The 21,505-nt window shown below is 31.7% G+C and overlaps 1 protein-coding gene across 1 annotated transcript; it reads left to right on the top strand.

Moving 5' to 3' along the window:
* The first annotated feature begins 588 nt into the window (after nt 1-588).
* LOC131596043 (SUMO-conjugating enzyme UBC9) lies at nt 589-4,871 on the top strand. Its single transcript, XM_058868599.1, has 5 exons — nt 589-746; nt 849-927; nt 3,466-3,593; nt 3,929-4,033; nt 4,506-4,871. The coding sequence occupies exons 2-5, from the start codon at nt 858-860 to the stop codon at nt 4,647-4,649; spliced, it is 447 nt and encodes a 148-aa protein (XP_058724582.1). The 5' UTR covers nt 589-746; nt 849-857; the 3' UTR covers nt 4,650-4,871.
* The last annotated feature ends 16,634 nt before the right edge of the window (nt 4,872-21,505 follow it).

Raw genomic sequence — 21,505 nt, 5'->3', positions numbered from 1 at the left:
GATCGCTTTACAATTTCAATGAATAATTAATGCTGTTTTTTCTATTATATCCTTAAATATTTATTATTCTCTCTCATTTCAATTATATAAATTTATTTTCCACATGTCATTAATGAAGAATAATTTTGTAAAAACTTTCATAATTTCTCATTTTCATAAAACAATTATTATTTTTCTTAATCTGTGTGAAAAGTCTAAAACGACTTATAATAAAAAACGGAGGGAGTATCTATCTTAAAAATTGATTGAGCATACTTCCAAATACTTAAAAATTAACATCATATTTTAAAATTAACATCATATTTTAACACCGTGTAAAAATAAAAATAAAACACCTTAATTATCCAGTATAAATACATTGTTAAAATACATAAAGGTGATAAGATAACCTTTCTTTTTATGGGGGGTTTAAATTCATTGCATCAATATAAAGCCACAAAAACGAAAAAGCAGCGTATAATGCGTTGATACGTATCTAGTCCATTTCCTCGCCTCTTCCTTTGTGGACCCTTCCAATATTCCTTCAATGACCGGTCATTATTTGGAATCCAAATTAATTAATAAACAAAATTAACCAAAACGATTAACACCAATTAATAATATTCCAATCACACACCAAATAGAAAAAGCCCATAAATTCCGAAAACGCACCAAAACCACAACAACTCGTTTTCGTTCTTCAATTCACAGATTCCTCTTATCGTCTTCGCGTTATTCGTTGCAAATTCGAAGGAGGATCTCCCTAGGTAAATCGTATCTACGATGATCGATTTTCAGTTCGTGATTTGCGTTTTGATTTTTTTAGTTGATTTTATGGATTTGAGGATTTCGATCTGGTTTTCTGTTAGGTTTACGCTATGGCTTCGAAGCGGATCTTGAAGGAACTCAAGGATTTGCAGAAGGATCCTCCAACTTCGTGCAGTGCTGGTATTTGTTTTTTTACCTTCTCATATGTTTTGACTGATGTTGTTATATATTTTTTTTGATTTGTTTTGTTTGAAATTAAATATTTGGTGCTTGTTTGTTGTTACTGGATTCAGTTTTAAAGCTTGGTTCGGAAGTGTTTATAGTTTGGAATTTGTTGATAAATTACATATTATAAGCAAGGTTTTAAATAACGGTTGCGGTCGCGTAAAGGCTTTTGTGATTTTGGTCGGTACACGTGTTGCGATATTTATTACGGTTTCATTGGTGTGAACAGGGTTTTAAAAAACGGTCCGCGACTGTGAATACGGCCGCGACAAAACGATTTTGGCAGTTGCCGATACCGATACCGTTATCACCGTTTTCTATATTGAAGAACAAATTGTCATTAATTCATACCGCGACAACCACAATACACCTATACCGACCGAAATCGCAAAAACTTTTACGCGACCGCGCGGTCGTTTTTTGAAACCTTGGGTGTGAATAAAGCACAATTTCTTTTTCATCAATTAACGGTATCGATATCGGCACCTTCGTGCACTGTTTTGTTGCGTTGTTTTCACGGTTACATACCTTATTTCAAAACCTTAATTGTAACTGCATGTTGAGAATTTTATGTTTTTCGTTTTTTGTTTGGGATTGATTGTTTTTAATTGTTTGTAGTATATGTTGTTTGAGATTGGTTTTACTTTCATTTGTTGATTAGGATAGTGTTTGTTTGTTTTCATGCTGGTGGAGGTTATAGGATTCCATGATGGTATTGCTAGAGATGGATTGAGTGGAGTTATGTCGTTATATGTTTCCGTAGTTTGGTGTCTATGTAGGCTTTTGATTACAAAAATTTCAAGTTATATTCATTTTTTTTACCGTAGTTTGGTGTCCATGATGTTGTTGTTGAAGATGGATTGAGTGGACTTATATGATAATATCATTATTTTCCGTAGTTTGGTAGCTATGTAGGCTTTTAGATTCTGCAGAAAGGGAATTTGTATTTGTCATAGTTTTGGGTACTGATTAATGTTGTAAGTTTACATATTTTATCTGAACAGTGGTTCGGTCATTACCTGAATCTAGAGAATATTTGATATTTTAAGTGCTGGATGTTCTTGAACTTGTTTTTTTTATTTTAGGTTTAGCATAACAAGTTGTGGCAAGTCCGCAACTGTGTGGTGTGTTTTTGTATAAATGACCTGGTAGGATTTATCTGATAAGTTACTGAAGAACCATTGCTTTCTAAGCAGGCAATCATATGATTTTAGTCATGGAAATTAGGATGATATAGTTTTGTAACATTGTAACTCGGAATTTCACCTTTTTATTTTTCAAAGGATGTCAACATACCAGTTGACTTAATGGAAAATGTTTCGAATTGAGGCGATGGCATTGCAGAATTCAGTCAGCCACCTCTAACTCTGGATGGTATTGTATGTTTTCCATGGCAGACCCTGGTGGAGATCATTTTGTATGGTGCCTGCAGTTACCATGGCAAAATTAGTGAGTAAAAGCAAAAGTAAAAGGGGGTTGGCACTTATTGGGAAAAACGGAAGTCCCACATTGGTTATTGGTTAAAGATAGAACCTAATAAAGGTTTATATAGAGTGACACCCCTCACTTACAAGCTGGTTTTGTAGGGATGAGTTGAGCCAAGCTCTAACTATAGTTTGGTGTTGTTGATGGCGGATAGCGGAGAGCCAAAATCCCGCCATAACGCCTGCTTTGCGGCGCCGTTATAGCGGAAAAACCCGCAATATCGGCCAATGTTTACCATTGCGGCAAGCCCAAAAACTGGCATGTATATCGGTAATAGCGGCCATGGTGGCGCAATTTGATAACACCTATATCAACACTTGGCAGCTTGACCTGACACTAACTGATGACCCACATGTGAAACAATTATTGAATAGACCAAAGCATTCAAGGCTTATTGCATCAGAGTAAGATGGAGAAAGGGACAGTGAAGGCGATATCAGGAACATGGATATCATTGATTTAGCCATATGATCGAAAGTATTATTGTGGTATCCTTGGAAACCACACCCCTTTAGGTTCACTGGAAATTCAGGATATTTTTGCATGTTAGAGAGACGTTTTTCTGGGAAGAAGACAGGGAGTGGGTGTTTACTTGCACGATTGTGAGTTCAGAATAAATGATGGGGTGCACCAGAAAGACAGAACACAATGGTTCTTGAGAGATGGTTTGATTGGAATTTGAGAAAGATGAGAGAATGAGGAAAGAAGAGGGACGACGTTTTAGATATATAGATAGGAAACTGGATAAACTGGTTATGGTAGAGGAGGAGATATGAGGCTGATCATAGTTTGATACTAAATTAAACATATTCTTTTAATTGGGTTTTAATTTGGTTATAGATTTGGCCAATGTAACCATTTAGTTTGAACAGGTCTAATTGCCAATGTATCGATTGACCTGATGGGTAATGGGACATTTTGTAGCACTCTGTCATTTACACTGTATGTGTTGGCCCTGAAACAGTGTATTCTTATATCTTATTTTGTGTTTGTTTCAAAACATTGCAGGTCCTGTTGCTGAAGATATGTTTCATTGGCAAGCAACAATTATGGGTCCTCCAGACAGTCCTTACTCCGGAGGTGTTTTCCTTGTTACTATCCATTTCCCTCCAGATTATCCATTTAAGCCACCCAAGGTATGTATGCCTATCTCTTGTCTGTTTCTGTATTGTCAATTATAGCTGCTTTGAGTTCTTAAACATATTATGAATGCTGTCTTGCATATTCCCTTATTTTGTTTGATTGCTTCTATGTCATTTGAAAATTCATATACGTCCAATGATCAGGATTTTCGGCATACTCAATTTCTTTTCTAGAAAAGGGCAAAAGTTCGCAAGTGTGCAGTTCTGTTGAAAATTTTAGTTAGGACTTAGGACCATATTCATAATGTATGTGTGTACATATCTATGTAGTATGCTGTGATGTACATAATTTCATCTGATCTCTTTATGCTTGGTGATGGATCTTTTAGGTTGCATTCAGGACAAAGGTATTTCACCCAAACATTAATAGCAATGGAAGCATCTGTCTTGATATACTAAAGGAGCAGTGGAGCCCTGCTCTTACTATTTCCAAGGTTTGTTTATTGATTTGTCAGCTACTGAGATAATCCTTCATTCCTTTAAATATGCTTCCTGTTCTCCATTGCAATCCATTTCTGAACTAAGAAGTGATTGTTTCACACACTTGGTGACAACCAGAATTTACTGAACTAGGGTCAGGGATACGTCACAATGTTTTGAACAATACTCGTGAAGGGTGTCCCGTCCACAATACAACATCAAACAAAATAAATCCTTAAAGAATGTTCTTTATTCACAACTCATCATGTTGGTATTATTTACTGAACACTATTTTCACCAAAGGCGCCAAACACTATTATATAATTTATATGGTTAGAATACATATTGTGGTTCATAGTATATATTTGATGTAGTTTTTAAGCTTTTAAATAGAAACACAATGGTACCTGTATCAGGATCTGGTTACGGTTATGCAGTTATATTGAATCATTATCTATATGTTCATTATTTCTCTTGCATATATAGGTGTTGCTCTCTATCTGCTCCTTGTTGACCGACCCAAATCCTGATGACCCTTTGGTTCCTGAAATCGCTCACATGTACAAGACAGACAAGAACAAGTACGAATCAACTGCAAGAAGCTGGACCCAGAAATATGCTATGGGTTAATATGGTGTTTGTGAGAGAGATCCATTTTTAATTCAAGTGTCTAGGCCTAACAGCCTTTGTATGAAAAATTGTTGTCTTCCATTAAGGTCCCTTCATTTGAGAATGAAAAGGGGAATATTTGTTAAGTTGTTTGTATTGTGCAAAAGGAAAATGCTACTTGAGAACAAGAAAATGTAGCCCAATTAAAAGTTTGTTCAATGTGTTATAACGTATGTGTTAATAGTTTCATGTTGTACTTAGATATTGTTTGGCTTGTTTTATTATTGTTTTTCCGTCAATGACGACCATGTGCTACTAGATATCTGAAAAACGAGAAATCGAAAAATGTCTCACTTAACAAATGAGTGAAGAAACACAAGGACTCCAGAGATTTGCAAACTAATTAAGCGTCTTGTGCAAATTTAGTTTTCCCTCAACGACAATTTTCATCTTCTCCATATGCTTGAAGTTCCCTCAATTTTTTAATTGTCTTATTTGACCGATCAAGTAACATATGAATATATCAGTCAACTCATTTGCTTTTCATTGAAATTCAAATAGTTGAATCTTGATTCTTGTAGAGTTATTACCTATATATAGTCTATCTGATTGACACATTTGCATGTGTTATTTCTCTAAAAATAGCATAAATTTATAGTATTACTTAACAACATTTAAACAGAATCATAATCATTTCCTACTCTAGTAGAAAATATAAATCTATATGACAAGTGTTTTAGAATTACACAATATTAACCTTCAAACCAAAAAAATGTTGCTAGAGTTTATGGATGATAAGATTGGGCAATGAAGTACAACTTTCTTGAAAAAATAATTATAAGAGTTTCTCATCTCTCCTATATTCTCACTGAGCCCCAAAATTAAGTGTTGAAGATTCAATTTTTTAAATTTCTAATCAAACTTATCTATTACTCCCTCCGTCTCATAACAAGTGTCTTATTTGAGTTTTGCACGGTTCTTAAAGAAAATGATTAGATGTGTTGGTTTTAATGAAAAAATTAGTATCATTTACTAAAGTACCCTTATTTATTATAGGTAGTGGAGTAGTTGAGAAACGTGAAAGTTAATATATAGGGGTATAGTAGTAGAAAAAAATAATAAATGTTGCATTGGTATTCTAAAGAGACATTTATTTTGAGACATAGAAAGAGTGCAAATGAGACACTTATTATGAGACGGATGGAGTATATGCTACTGGATTGATCAGTCCGAGGAAATTCCATCAAAACCGATGAAGCAAACTGTAAAAATAGAATTTTAGGAACTCTAAAAATACAAGGGATTGAGCTTTCCAGTTCAGTTTTTTTGAGTTTTCTTTTAATTCTAAATAAATTTGGAGGAATAGTAACAAACAGGCCCAAGTTTCACAAATTTAGATGGTAAATTATCAAGTTATGGGTGCTATCTACACCAGTTCCCAGTCATTACCCTACCCACCCCCCTCTCCCTTTTGTGAAATCCAATGAGATAATGACCTTTCCCTTCCCCCCACATTTGCAAGTTGCAACACAAGAGATGTCAAGTAGGGCTCTTGCATAAACTGGACGACACATGTTTGAATTAATATGAGTGTTTTATGGTACAGTCAAAAACACTTTGGTCATGTAAAGTGAGATATGATTATTATGTATATCAAAAAAGGCCAAAGATTTTTAATACACCTCATATATTTTTCATATTTTTCAAGGACTATAACAATCTAAATATGATCAAGCTTAGTGAACAAAATCTATAAATAAAAACATCATAAAGTTGATAGCTCTAAGCAAACCCTTCATTCCAAAATTCAAGTTTCAAATTGCCTTGCCCCAACATAAAAGAGAATTGTCATAACTACTGAATAAATGAAGTTGATAGATTTAACTGAATCGCATAGATACAAGTTATAGCATATTATAATATTACAGCGTAGTGAAGAATAATTAAAACGGTGTACCTTAAAGGATTGATGAGATTGCCGTCAAATAGTGAGTATGAAAGGATTACTAGTGAGTATGAAAGGATTACTACCCTCATTGCCGTATAGAGTTTTCACTGTATGTTAATCGTCTAATGGGGCAACGCTTAAATAACTAAACGGTTGAGGGCAGAGACCTCTCATTAGGCTTAACTGAATGGTCCAACCCATCACGGTCCATTCAGGCACAAAGCCCAATCAAATAATCCATCAAGAATTAGTGTTTAATAACATTTGACCATAATATAATAATTAATAATTAATTATTTCAATCCATATTTGATTAATTAAATAATTAATCTAACAATCTCCCACTTGGATGACAATAATTAATTATTAAAAATATTAATTCTAATATTAGAATACCAATAATGGTCAAAACACTAATCAATCCAAAAAGGAGTAAATTTCAACGCTGCAGAAATTGTATCCGATAGGGAAGACAAATCATACAAGTTAAAACTCACAACTTAAATAAACAACGATGAATTTAGAGTAACATATTTAAGTCAAGAGAAATATGTTATAAAGAATGGCCCAAGCATATGAATATGCTATTAATAAACTCCCACTAACCCAAAATATCATAAGACATACTCATGTGTATAAGTCTTTGGGTAGTGATTATACTAATGAGTTTTAAATTATAGGTCATAGAATATCCACATAGGTCTACGAATAGTAATTACATATAGGCATATCCTATTACAAGAGTAATTACATTTAACCATAAGTACCTTCATAATACAATATCATACTCGATAGGAGTATTGATATTTACTTGTACTTTCATATTATGACCTGACAAAAGTGGATTATTGAAGATAGAATAACACAATATTATTGCATGCCAAAGAATTATTGTGTCTTTTCAATAGCGACCTAAACATCAAGTTTTGATGTTTCCTGAGATGAAGAGAATAATATATATCTCAATATACTAGAATAAGACTTCTTAGAGTTATTGTATATTTTGAAGTCTTCTTAGAATATGTCATATTTTATATTGTATAGAAGAATATATGACAATATGAGAATAATAATCTATTCATTTTTCTTTTAGATTATATTATTTTGTGTACACATGCACTCCCATTGATCCAACATAAAAAAAAAAAATAGGATATACATTTATCAGGGTCCACTAGTATTAAATACTCTGATTATACAATGGGATACTAAATTATTTTTAGTGCAAAATTACACAGATAAGTGGTTGTATAATATATCATCATTAGAATTTAACAAACTCAACCACATATTTTGCACACGTAAACATAAATATCATTATAGATATAATTTCACTTTCACATGAAACAGTGTGATGGTCATATAAAAGGTTTACCATCATTTGAGTGACATCAAATCCCTATAATTTTAAATATAGGACTATATACAACATCTTAATAATTCACTCAAAACTCAAATGCTACAAATATAACTACACACATTTGAGAAACATATTATGTTATACGCAGCGGAAAAGATATGAGACTTTAATTCAATTAATATTGAGGATATAACACAAGTAGTCATGAATTTCCATCAATAACATAAGACTACATTATCCTCAATATAAGTCTCCATAAAATAATATTAAATAGATAATATTTATTTCTTATTTCTATATAATTGACATGTTAAATTCTCTCACTTGATAGAGAAAAATAGTTGAATTATTAATGTAAGAGTTTTAACATATTTATACAAATGCTCAACTATTTTCTCCATCACAACTGATCATGTCAAGTAATGTCACACTGATAGAGTATATCCATCACTTACATAATACAAAGAGAATTGAAATATATTTTAATGAAAAAATATTTAAAATAATTATTGGATTTTATAAAATTAAAAAAAATAACATGTCTTTAAAAGGAAATATGATAACAATGTACAAATATCATGTCACCAAATTCTAATACCGATAGGGTATTCGAACCATAACTTGCATAATCATAAATAACAAGTACATTGAACAAAATAAATTATATTAAAAATAATACACCGATAGTATATAATTATTATCAATATAATATTTGTTATAATTAAATAAACTTAATTATTTCACTACAAAAAATTTGTACAATTGAATCCACGATAGGTGAGTTACAATCATACAAATTAAAAATTAAAAGATAATTATATTTTATTCAAAATATGAAAAATTGTATAATTGTATCCACGATAGGTGAAATTATAATTATACAAATTAATGATGATTACATAATTTTCCAGAATAAATCTCTCAAAATAATAAAATTTTAATATACTCAAAAACTAAATTTTATTTATTTATTTGAGTATAGAACAAAAAATCATATTATGATAATTAATAACGTGTTTTTAACTCAAAATATTCTGGAAAATTAATAATTTTATATAAATGCACTATATATATTAAAAGGAGTGGACAATGATAAAATAGTTTCCCTTTGTATGCAATTATATAATTAGTCATACGAGATTGAAAATAAATTACGACTAACCTTATAATATTTATTCTTGCAAATAGTCATGCACTTTGATGATTTTTAGAGCATTGCATTATCATCTCAAAAGCTCGTAAATCAACAATAAATCATTATATCAAACTATAAAATATATAAATCAGTGCAAATATACGAATTATAATTTAAAAATATATAAACAAATAAGTTTAAGTTTCATAAGTCAACTCAATCAAATATTCCTCTGTTTAACTATATAATGATATTCTAAGTAGGAATTAAACCATTATTTTATTTTAAAATATTATTTGTCAGTTTAGAAAATATATTGGAACTTATGAGCTGCCACGCTTTGCGGAAAGCCGAGTGATACTTTGAGAAAATTTAGCCATATTCACTCATTTTTATTCATACATAATAGGATTCATTCAAACTTCTTCCACCAATAATGGAACTTAATAAATGAAACCGACACTGTAGGACATGAATTTGTATATCATAAATTGGAACATTAACACACAATGATTTATAATAATAAATTCCAGAAAAATAATTCGTAATTGGCATAAGAGTTAAAAGATGTGGATTTATTCTCAAAAAAGGGACGGAACCGACTAGTATCCGGGTTCGATCCCGACTAGAGTAAAAAAAGTCCTGGGGCCACGGTGCCGTCGCCTCCGAGCCCGGATCCGGATTAGTCACGTGGGGCCACTTTCCCGCGGATACCGATCGGTTAAAAAAAACATGTGCATTCATTAATTAATTTCTACAATAGTGTAATCATATGATTTTTCATGAATTTGATAAGCATAAAACCCATAAAACAGTCGCAATGGCCCTTTTAATTAAGGGGTGAAGACAAATGTAAGTATTTATCATTCGATAAACAAATTACGTTAACATATCAATGTTGATAACATTTTATTTCACACCACATGAGTAATTTAACTTCAATCCTAATTACATCAAGAAAATTGAAGACTTGGTGAGTTAAACATTTTATAATTTCTTAACAGTTTATTTATGGGGACTTTTCCTTTTATCCCATAATACTTTAAACAAAAGTCTCAATTCAAAGAAACGTGAAAATAGAAGATCCAAAATAAAGCATCTCATTCATATTTAATCGATAAATCATGTGACTAAAGAATATTAGCACACTTTTATATGGCAAAAATTTTATTTTAAGAATCGACAGACAGGTAAACAAAAAAATGCTTTCATTTTCATTGCACAATATTCAAAATTTGTAACTAATTTCATCATCTTAATAATAGCTATAAAATGTATCTATTCAGGCTCTGATACCAATTGATAGATTTAACTGAATCGCATAGATACAAGTTATAGCATATTATAATATTACAGCGTAGTGAAGAATAATTAAAACGGTGTACCTTGAAGGATTGATGAGATTGCCGTCAAATAGTGAGTATGAAAGGATTACTAGTGAGTATGAAAGGATTACTACCCTCATTGCCGTATAGAGTTTTCACTGTATGTTAATCGTCTAATGGGGCAACGCTTAAATAACTAAACGGTTGAGGGCAGAGACCTCTCATTAGGCTTAACTGAATGGTCCAACCCATCACGGTCCATTCAGGCACAAAGCCCAATCAAATAATCCATCAAGAATTAGTGTTTAATAACATTTGACCATAATATAATAATTAATAATTAATTATTTCAATCCATATTTGATTAATTAAATAATTAATCTAACAGAAGTATCTTCAACACATCAATGTATCATGCTGTCGTCTCAAAGATCTTTTTGTCTATCTCTTCTCATACTCTCTTTGTTGCAAGTTTCATCTATCAACATCTGGTTTCCCAAATGTGTAATATATCTTGCTTTTGTATTTTGGAAATCAATTGCTTCAACATGATTCTTATGTTTTATAATTTTGTTCCATAAATTTATTCATGACAAATACATTATGCCTATAAATGAAAGTTAGTTTATGGAATCCAGATTTGAGAAGCTTTTTGGGTTTCAAGTGCGAAATTATTAAAGTCTCACATCAACTAGGAATGGAGTAAATGTTGGGTTTATAAGAGAGGTGACCCATATCTTCATTGCCTTAAGGTTTTTGGTGAATATGTGGTATCAAATTTTCTTGGATAATGAACGTTTGACCCATTGACTCTTTTGGTGCTTCCCAGACTCCCTAACAAGTGGTATTAGAGTCTGATTGGTTCAATGAGGGACCGAAAGTGAATCCTAGTGTGGACAAAGGCTAGTGATTTGGATGACTAGGAATGAAGTAAATGTTAGGTTTATAAGAGAGGTAACAAATATCCTCATTGCCTTAAGATTTTGAGTGGATATGTGACGTCAAGGTCTCATGGGCCCCTTGATGTTCGGTCCATTAACACTTTCAGACCTCGCTCTCTAGACTCTTCAACAAGTGGTATCAGAGTCTGGTTGGTACGGTGGAGAAGCGAAAGTGGATCATACTGTGGATCAAGACTAGTGATGTGGGTGACTCACACTTGTGGGGGAGATTGTTGGGTTTCAGGTGTGAAATAGTTAAAAGTCCTACATTGATGTCAACGTCTCTTGGAACCCCAGACGTTTGGCCAATTAACACTTTCGGGCCTCACTTCCCAGAAGCCCCAACAAAGTTTTTCTCTCACCAAGTGACAATATATTGTATATATTTGGTTCTCCCATGAACGAAGGAGTTTGTTGCAATGTGCCTTGCATTGGTTGTCACAATAAATCAATGCAGTTGAATTGTCTGTCAATTTAAAATCTCGTAAGAGATAGGTCAGACATTGTATCTCACAGTCACAGAGAATAGATAACATGGTTTTATGTTCGACTTCAAACAAACTTTTAGAAACTGTATCTTTCTTCTTTGATTTATAAGATATGAAAGAATGACAAAAAAATGCAAAATCCAATCACTTACCTCATAGTATCTGAACATGTTGTCCAATCACTATCACATAAAAATTTAATTTGAAATGGGAGAATTCGATCCTAGAAAAGGAGGAATGCATGTGTTTACTAGGTTGTTACACTACATAGCAGATATTTAACCTAGTATTGATGATATACATTAATTTCCCAATAAGATTTTAATATGATATGTGTGTCATCTGTATGTGTATGTGTTATTGTTTTGTATCTTATTTTCACCATTATCATCTTGAGTAATTTGGTTCTCTATCATATACCCTAGGGTAAATTCATGTTTGAAATAATAATTTTTGATTTCATGGTTGGTTTTGCTGCAGCAGTTTCATATCATGGAGTTCATTGGTTTCCATTTGTTTCTTCCATTGCCTTGATTATTATAAGGTATATCTTTGCCGGGGTTAAAAACTTAGACAACAAGAATAGTAGAATCAATAAAGGATGTATAAGTATAAGGATTTTGTTGGATAGCAATAGAGTATGTCTTGCTAAGAGAAGACAGAAGATCCATAAGAAGAATCTCTATACGAATGTTGTTGTAATTGTCATTAAAACCTTTGAGAAAACGAAAAAATATATTTTATGTATTTGAAATTTTGTATATATAAACTGAGAGAACAAGAGCAATTTGGTGAGCATGTGCAAGAAGGAGTGGAAAGAAGGGATTCAAGTTCATCCTAAATGATCTTCATATTAGTTAAATCTATCGAAAGATTATGACTGGCTTGTTTAATGGAGTGTAAATATTTGAGTAAGTCCGAAGATCAGAAATGATTTCCTTTAGTATACGATCTTGCAAATCTTTTCATATTTCTACCGTATTGTCATGAAAAACGTGCTTTGAAGAATTTTGGGATTTAGGATTTAGGTAATCCAAGACAAGACCATATTGTTGCATCTATTCCACACTTCAAAAGTTTTTATTTGTTGAAGAAGGTTGGAGAGAACCATTGATGAATGCGAGTTTGTTCTTAGCCGATAAGACTCTTTTCATAAATAAAGTTTAATTATAATAGTGAGAATCATTGAGCGGTTATACGGTGAAACCAAAATCTATATTTTTGCCAGAGTGGAGATAGTAGGAGTTGCCAAAGGTGCACAAATAATTAAAGTTATTGGTATGAGTGGTGTAAGTTCCTAACTATCAACCTAACGGTCCCAACAAACTAATAGCAAAGGATCAACCATAAAGTATAAAGTGGTTATAATCTAATAGAAAGGGTGAAGATTTACCTAAAAATAAAGGTAGCTTATGTGTTAATGATCTAAAATTTTCAAACTTATAATTATGCACATAAATCAGGTGACACACACGTAGCAACACTAGACCCACAAATACATTAGATTATGGTAGCCATATAACAATAATACACACACGTGCCATTCAAAGAACCTAAAAATTAAATTTTTAGGAACATATAAGCATGTGATGGACCAGCATCCCATAATAACAATTTTGTTTCAATTTTCACTTGCAGGCGTGAAGTGTGAGAACATACTCCCCTACTTGTGGCCATACCTACCACATTCATATGCATGCCAATATGCTTAATGTAATGCATACGTTAGGTAAGAATGTGTGAGAAACTAATAAATAAATAATGGGAATTAAATTAACCAATTCTTCAAAAACATTGGTAATTATTAAGAGACACCTTGGTAAGGGTATAGGGTACCCATTAGAAATAAGTGATGATTATGACACAAGGAAGGCCAAAACAAAAACAACTGTATTAATCATGCATATCGTTTTCCATTAGTTTGTCTCTGTGGCTCCCTACAAGTACCTGAAGAATGCCATACTTGAAAAAAATCTATAAAAGCTCCATCTTTTCAATATTGAGGTTAATTAATATTTTTCAATATGTTATGTATTCTAATGATTTTCAAGATTTATTTTAATTTCTTTGAAGGATTATGCTAAGGAATAAATGTTTTGTCTCTTATTAGTTGTCATTATGTTAACTATTGTAAAGAGTGTTAAAGTAACTTGTTTTGGAGCATGTACTATTTGACTAAAAATGAATAAAATGTGAGATAAAATAGAAGTATTAAATGATACAAATGAATAAAAAAACATGTTTGATTGACTCCATGTATTATGGATTCAAATAATTTTTTTTTACATTCGACTTAATTCTCACATTTTTTAGTATTTTTGTTTTTCCTCATTCATATGTGTGCATAAATTTTTTAGAATGTGGTTCTTTGCCTTGATTTTTTTAGATTAGTAGTATTATAAACATGAAATACTTGTAATTTTTTTAAGTTTTACACTAAGTCTCTTTGATTCTAATATTTTCACAATTTTCATAGTCTTATTATTGCAAAATATTTGAATGGTCGCAAAACCTACGACATCTCCCTTGTTTATATTTAAAGGGTGAACTTCAACCACTAAATTATATAAATTATATGTAAAAAAACTAATTAACAAAATATTTAATTTTAGGTGTGAACAATCTTAAAGTTTATTGTTAGACCAAATTTAATTTCCCTTAAACAATATATAAGACATGTATATAAGTCTATATAAGGTTCTAGATTTTATAATTATAAACTCTTATTATAAAACCTAACAATTAGTTGATGTTCAGATAAAACTATTCTAAACTCTAAATTTCCTACTCAGATTTTTTCTAATTTTATCATCAAAATATTTGTAGGAACACCTTAAAACTTCGGTAGTTATATAATAACGTTCGTCAATAAATATCTCGTCTCATTCAAAAATGGAAAATTTTAAAATCTAACTAAATTATTTGTAATCTAATAAACTGTGATCAATTAATTGATAATATAGTTTGATCTTTATGGTAAATCTGACGTGGTAAGGCATAGTTTTGAACTTATGTCCTATAACTTATAGCATGTAAGTTTATATGACAATTTAGATTTGTTTGGTAACGGTCTTTTCATTACTAACTTATAGCTTATTTTACTAGTTTATAACGTATTTTTCAGACGCCATTTCAAATAGCGTTTTAGTTTATATCTTATATCTTATCATTTTTTCTTCCTTTTTTATTCTTATTATTTTAGTATAAACTCATTTTTATCCTTTATAATTTATTTTAATTTTAATTTTAAATTAAATAATTATGTATTAAATATTTTTTATGTTATTTTACATTTATAAGTTACTTGAACTGCTAAATTTACCAAACACTTTAGATAAATTATCAGTTACCAGTCTCGACCATCAACCATAAGTTATAAGCTATCAGTCATCAACCATCAACTATAAATTATAAGTTGTCAGCTAATTTATCAGTCAACTGCTATTTTTACCAAATAGACTCTAACTACTTTTAAATCTTACCAAGTGTTTAGATTATTAGTTAACAAAGAGTTGACCACTCTTGTGAATCAAATGAACTACAATTAAACACTACCTACAATCATATAAGAGAGTTGACCACTCTTGTGAATCAAATGAACTACAATTAAACACTACCTACAATCATATAAGAGAGTTGACCACTCTTGTGAATCAAATGAACTACAATTAAACACTACCTACAATCATACAAGCTGAAGTGAAGTCACTTGTCAATAAATATTTAATATTTGTTATGAATCAAACTAAGTACATTATTTTAATTTACTAGTAGTTAACATCAAATTAAATTAAATTCTACATGAAACTGAACTACACCTACAAAAAAACTTATATATAACTCTCTTCACTAAAGGATGGTGCATAAACCAAAACAGCCTTTTGAGTAAAAAACAGCCAAAACAGCCTCCCAAATTTAACATAATTCCTCTAACCACCAATCATTAAGAGACACATAATGATGTCTATCCTAGCTGGACATACATAAGAGCCAGCTCAAAAGAATTATTTTCTCTGTCTCTATAACTTTAATTATTTTTCCTCTATTTTTTCTATATTATTTTTCACAAGAATATTTTTTTCAGCATTATTAATTTATACATAATCATAATATAGAACCAAACAAGTCGTCCTCTTTGTTTTATACACTGTTTTAATTTCCCTGTTGGGTATTTTCTAGGGCCGGATTAAGCCCATAAGATTAGATTCCTAATTATTATTCTATATAAATTAATCCAACAAATTTGACAAACAACAGCATAACATCTTAGGCTAAAGTTGATTTTGTATGTTTCTATAAAAATAATTTGCTTCAAAACAAATTATAAGTTATATTTAATTGCTTATTTGAATTCTTGTGTTAACTTTGATAAATGAGTTCCTTTGTTGTTGGAAACATTCATTGATACAAAAATTAAAATTAAAAATATTTACTAGGATGTATTGTAAAGCCAATGCAGTCATGTACATTTCTTGAATTGTACTAATTATATTGTTAGGACAAAAGCTAAATACATCACCTAATAATCATAAAATGAAAAGACAAATAAGTACTTTGGACATAACCATCCACTCGTTTTGGTTCCAATTATCAAACAATATGCATAATTTTGAAAGTTTATTTTGGCATTTAACAGCTTTTGTACCTCTATTGGACCCATGAAAATAACAAGCTATGATTTACCTTAACTATGAATCTTTCTTGTCTGTTTTTATTTTTTTAAGGAAAATCTAGGATAATCTTTCTTGTCTGTTAAATTCAATGCAATGTGGTAATTTATAAATAGTTATTTGTTTGTTAATTTATTTTCTTTTGTATTACAATGGAGACAATAAAGTTTGAACTTAGGGTAACAGCCCCTAACAAACTTTTTTTTATTAGTAATATGTTAATAATGGGTTAATATCCAATTCAGGTTGGAATTACACCAAAGTTTATATGAAGAATTTCAAATCAATTTTGATGAATAAGATTTAATTAATCAATTAAATTTTTTTTTTTCATTTTTCACTCAAGTGAATCAATCAACATTGGTTGCAAGATAATTCTGCCGTACAATGATAATGAAAGAAGAAAAAAAATTAATTAGGGAAGAAGGAGAATTTAGAGTTTCAACGAAAATATGGAGGAAGAGAATTTCTGCAGAGTTTCTCTTTGCTATTTAAACTGAATATAATTCTCAAAATATGCAATTGCATTAAGTATTTACAACAATAGGAGTTACTCCCTATTTATAACTTTTGAGTTTGCTTGCTTCCTAAGCAAAATCCAAAACAAAGCCCAAAATACCTAAGTATGCTAACATTACAAAATTAGACCTAAGTCAAAATTCCTGTCGAGGCTAACTTTTTTGACATTTAGACAACTACACAACTTCGACACACACTAGGCTATTTTGAGACAACCTTGTTTATGTCGAGCAACATGCTTCGACACAAAGAATTACAATCTCAACACACCACCTAATTCATTGTGTCTAAGCTATCTTTATTCAATATAGATCTTAATTTTTTGAATACTTTGACCTACACTCTTTTCGTCATGATGTCTACAATCTGATTCATAGTTCTGTAGTGTTTCAAGTTCAGCTTCATGTCTGCTACCTTCTCTCAAAGATAATGGAACCTCATCTCGACGTGCTTGCTTCGCCCATGTGCTATCAGATTCTTCGCCAGATTGATAGTTATCATGTTGTCGATCTTTATGGTAAATTCTTTGTTGTAATCTCTTCGACCATATTCACCATCCACATTGCTTGACATGCATAAAGTGAAGCAGTTATGTACTCTGCTTCACACGATGATAGTGCTATTACCGGTTCTTTCTCGAACTTCAAGCAACTGGTGCACCACCTAGCATAAACACATAATCAACTATGGATTTTTTATCCTCAACATCACTACACCAACTTAAGTCAGTGTAACCCCCTAGCTTGCATTATTTTCCTTCATCAGTTTCAGGAAACAAAATGTCATAGTCGAGAGTTCCTTTGAGATACCTTAGTATCCTATTCATTGCTGCTAGATGTGATACCTTTGGCTTCTGCATGAATCTACATAACATACTCACAATGTATGCTAAGTCAGGCCTTATGTGACGAAGGTACCTTAATGAACCAATAAGTCTTCTGTACTGTGTTGGGTCGACATCATTTTTATTTGAGTCTTTTGACACTTGCAATCTTGGTTCAGCAGGTGTCGAAGTTGAGTTGCATTCTTTCATCTCAAATATCTTGAGTATTTCACTTGCATATATTTTTTGATGCATCATCAATACTTTACTGGTCTTGTAGAATTTGATGCCAACGAAGTATGAATTGTCGCCCAAATCAGACATTTCAAATTCCTTGCAAAGATCACCTTTGAAGTCTTCGATCTCTTTCTTGCAACTACTTGTTATTAACAAGTCATCGACATAGAGACACAATATAAGCAATTCACTCTTGCTTATTCTTACATATATTTTATGCTGAGTTGTGCACTTCTCAAACTCTTTCTCCCTTAGGAAACTCTCTATCTTCTTATTCCAAGCTCTTGGAGCTTGTTTGAGTCTATACATGGCTTTATGCAGCCTATACAACTTTTATTCTTTGCCTTGTTTCACAAACCCAATTGGTTGTGCAACATAAACTTCTTCGTCTGAGGGGCCATTAGGAATGCACATTTCACCTTCATATGACATGTGTGCCAATTTTTCATGTTTGCTAGACCAACAACCAACCTGATTATTTTGATCCTAGCAACAGGTGCACAAACTTCACCGAAATTGATTCCTTCTTTCTGAAGAAATCCTTTCCCCACAAGTCTTGCCTTATGTTGAGTCACTTCTCCTGTGGGATCCAACTTCACTTTATATACCTATTTCACATCGATTGTCTTTTTGACTTGAGGTAATTCGATAAGTGACCAAGTGTTATTGACTTCAATGGACTTTTCAACATCTTCATAGAAAGCATAATGTATCATCTCACCTTCATCATCGACCATATCAGCTGATGTAATCACACATTCTTGCAACCTTATAGGCACGTGTCTTATTCTCTGAGGTCTGCTTGGCTTCTGACTTCTTCTTGTCGAACTCCTCTTTCGACTTCACTAGTTAGTTCTTTATATAAGATTCTCACTTAATCCTTCTTGACATTATTAGTACAATCCCATTTCTTAAGCTCGTCTATGATCACGTCCCTGTTGATCACAACTTGCTTGTTCACTGGGTTTGCATCATCACTCCATCGTTGATGGTCATTCAAATTTTCCCCAAATGCATGTCTCAATATTCTTGTCGAGTTTCAAATGGATTTTTCCTTTTCAATCACAAAGATCCATAAAAATATTTTTCATATCATATCGACAAAAGGTATTATGATGTGTTGTTTTGATAAATTTTTTATCTATTATGATTCGAAATTCTACATTTGTCATGATTCTAAGTTATGCATTTGTTAGGTATTAATATGAGTTAAAGTTTTCATTTGTATGTTGAAGAGTTATGTCATGTGACATTTACATCCATTACGAGTCTAAAAGGTATGTTGCAGAATTATGTATTTTTCATGTTCGCATATGTTAGAACATATAATTTTCTAAGGTTATGTATATGTGGTATGCTGAATACCTGTTGTGTTAGGACCTATTTATGCTAGAACTTGTAATTGTCCAAAGTCATGTATGTGTGGCATGCAAAAAACTTATTATATTATGCAGGGATTTTTATAATATGTATAAGATGTTTAGATGCTAATTTCAAAAATAAGTTTGGTGGTGGTACTGGAAACGACTACCAGGGACTTAATGATAGGAGGTGTAAAAGCAATGTATTATCAAGTTTGGGATGAATGCAAATGCAGAGAATGTGACAAATGCTTGGAATGTTCTTGAATATGATATAGTTATTAAAGATATGATTGTTGCATTTGAAGTTCAAGTGAAACAATGTGAAAAACAACAATCTCAAGTTGTTAATCCAACACCTATTACTAAGCATGATACTGCCAAGAACAATGCTAATCTCAAACCTCCTACAAAAAGAAACAAAAATTTGTTCGTATTGAAGTTTTAAGTATTCCTAAATATATGGAGCTTCTAAAGACTTATTTAGCTATGTGATTCTGTATGTCCAATTTTTGAAGATTCAAAAGGTAAGATCCTGGAAGAACAAGTTTTGGAGATTTTGAAGACAAAGATTCAAAAGACCAAGTGCTGAAAACTCTGAAGACAAAGTTTTAGATGAACAAGTTCTGAAGACTCTGAAGACTTAGGTTCTAAAGATTCAAGTTTTGGTCCTTCTAAGCATACTTCATCACCAACCATTAGAAGCCTATCAAGATTAGAAGATAATATCAAAATTTTTTATGTGAGGAAATAGTACAAGGTACAAATAATCCTGTCATACCCTAATTTTGAACCCCCCTGAGATGTCACATCTCCATACTTTGCATCAAATTCAAAGCAGATACTCAGAACAGTCACTTATTCACCTGGTACTTAATTGAGGATGTTCAAAGACAAAAGGGCTCAGGCAAAGGATCAATAAATAAAAGGATTAGTCTCCAATGCAATCATAAGACTCAAAAAGCTTCGTTCTATTCACCTATGATTGATTAGACACCAATCATCTGGGCTCAGGTTTGCTTAATTCACCAATCTAGGGTTTTGAGCCCATCAAGGACTATAATTAGGGACCACATTTGGGAAACCCTAAAAAGCTCCAGGACATCTATCAAATGGTTCAAATATCTTCAAATGATCCATATGAAAATATCCATTGGGAATTTCACTTCAATCCAAGATCCACAGTCATCAATTTCATCTGGTCGACAATTAGGGTTTCTGACCTAATTCACCTGGACAGTTGACTTTTAATCAAGACAGGGAACCAAAACTCAAAACATGGCTCAAGAACTTCTATTACCTCAATATAATCCATTCACATCACTCATTTGAGGAAGAGAACTTGATTCATCACAAAAGTCCAAAATTTCACTTCATCTGGAAAAAGTCAACTGTACAAGATCACCTTTGACTTCCAAGTTTTTTGGTCAAACCATGACCTTTAAGGATCAATATCATCAATATATGATTATTGAAGTCATTTGACCAAAGAAAATCAAGAAAATTCATCAAGGGTCAAAAAGTCAACAAAAGTCAAGCTAAGTGCATTTTTGACCTAGTTCATGGATCTCAAAATTTCACCTACACAACTCAAAAAACTTCCAACATGAAAGTTGTAGATCTCATCAAATAAAACAACTTCTCACAAAAGAACTTTCTTCAAGAGATCAACCATTTAAGAGATATGGACTTTGGAAGTTATAGGTCATGAAAAACTTAGAAAAATTTCTAAGTGTTTTGACCTAGTTTTCTTCAAACTTTGGACCTGTTTTACACAAATTTCCCAAATGATTTTGGAAAAACCCCAAACTAATGAATTGAAGTACATATTAAGGGCTTTCCAAATTGTGCTCAACCTTCTCCAAATTCATTTTGAGCTAGGAGTTATGATTGTTCAAAGTTGGCCTCATGAAGTAAAATTATAGGTCATGTACAATTTGAAACTTTGCAATTTTGTGCAAATGGCTTCACTAAATGATGCTATACGACCCATGATACATCTGCAAGTATACCATGCATCCATTTTCACCATGGCATAAGAATTGAAGAAGATTCCCAAAACAAGAACAT

This window comes from Vicia villosa, linkage group LG4 (genome assembly GCF_029867415.1).
Source record: "Vicia villosa cultivar HV-30 ecotype Madison, WI linkage group LG4, Vvil1.0, whole genome shotgun sequence".
Lineage (NCBI taxonomy): Eukaryota > Viridiplantae > Streptophyta > Magnoliopsida > Fabales > Fabaceae > Vicia > Vicia villosa.
The sequence above is the reverse complement of the archived record's forward strand: the minus strand, read 5'-3'. Positions and strand labels throughout refer to the sequence as shown.

Excerpts from the sequence above, each read along its gene's own strand:
- LOC131596043 (XM_058868599.1), top strand. The coding sequence starts at position 858 with ATGGCTTCGAAGCGGATCTTGAAGGAACTCAAGGATTTGCAGAAGGAT. Across the intron at positions 928-3,465 it reads TCCAACTTCGTGCAGTGCTG|GTCCTGTTGCTGAAGATATG; the intron begins GTATTTGTTTTT and ends AAAACATTGCAG. Across the intron at positions 4,034-4,505 it reads CTGCTCTTACTATTTCCAAG|GTGTTGCTCTCTATCTGCTC; the intron begins GTTTGTTTATTG and ends TTGCATATATAG.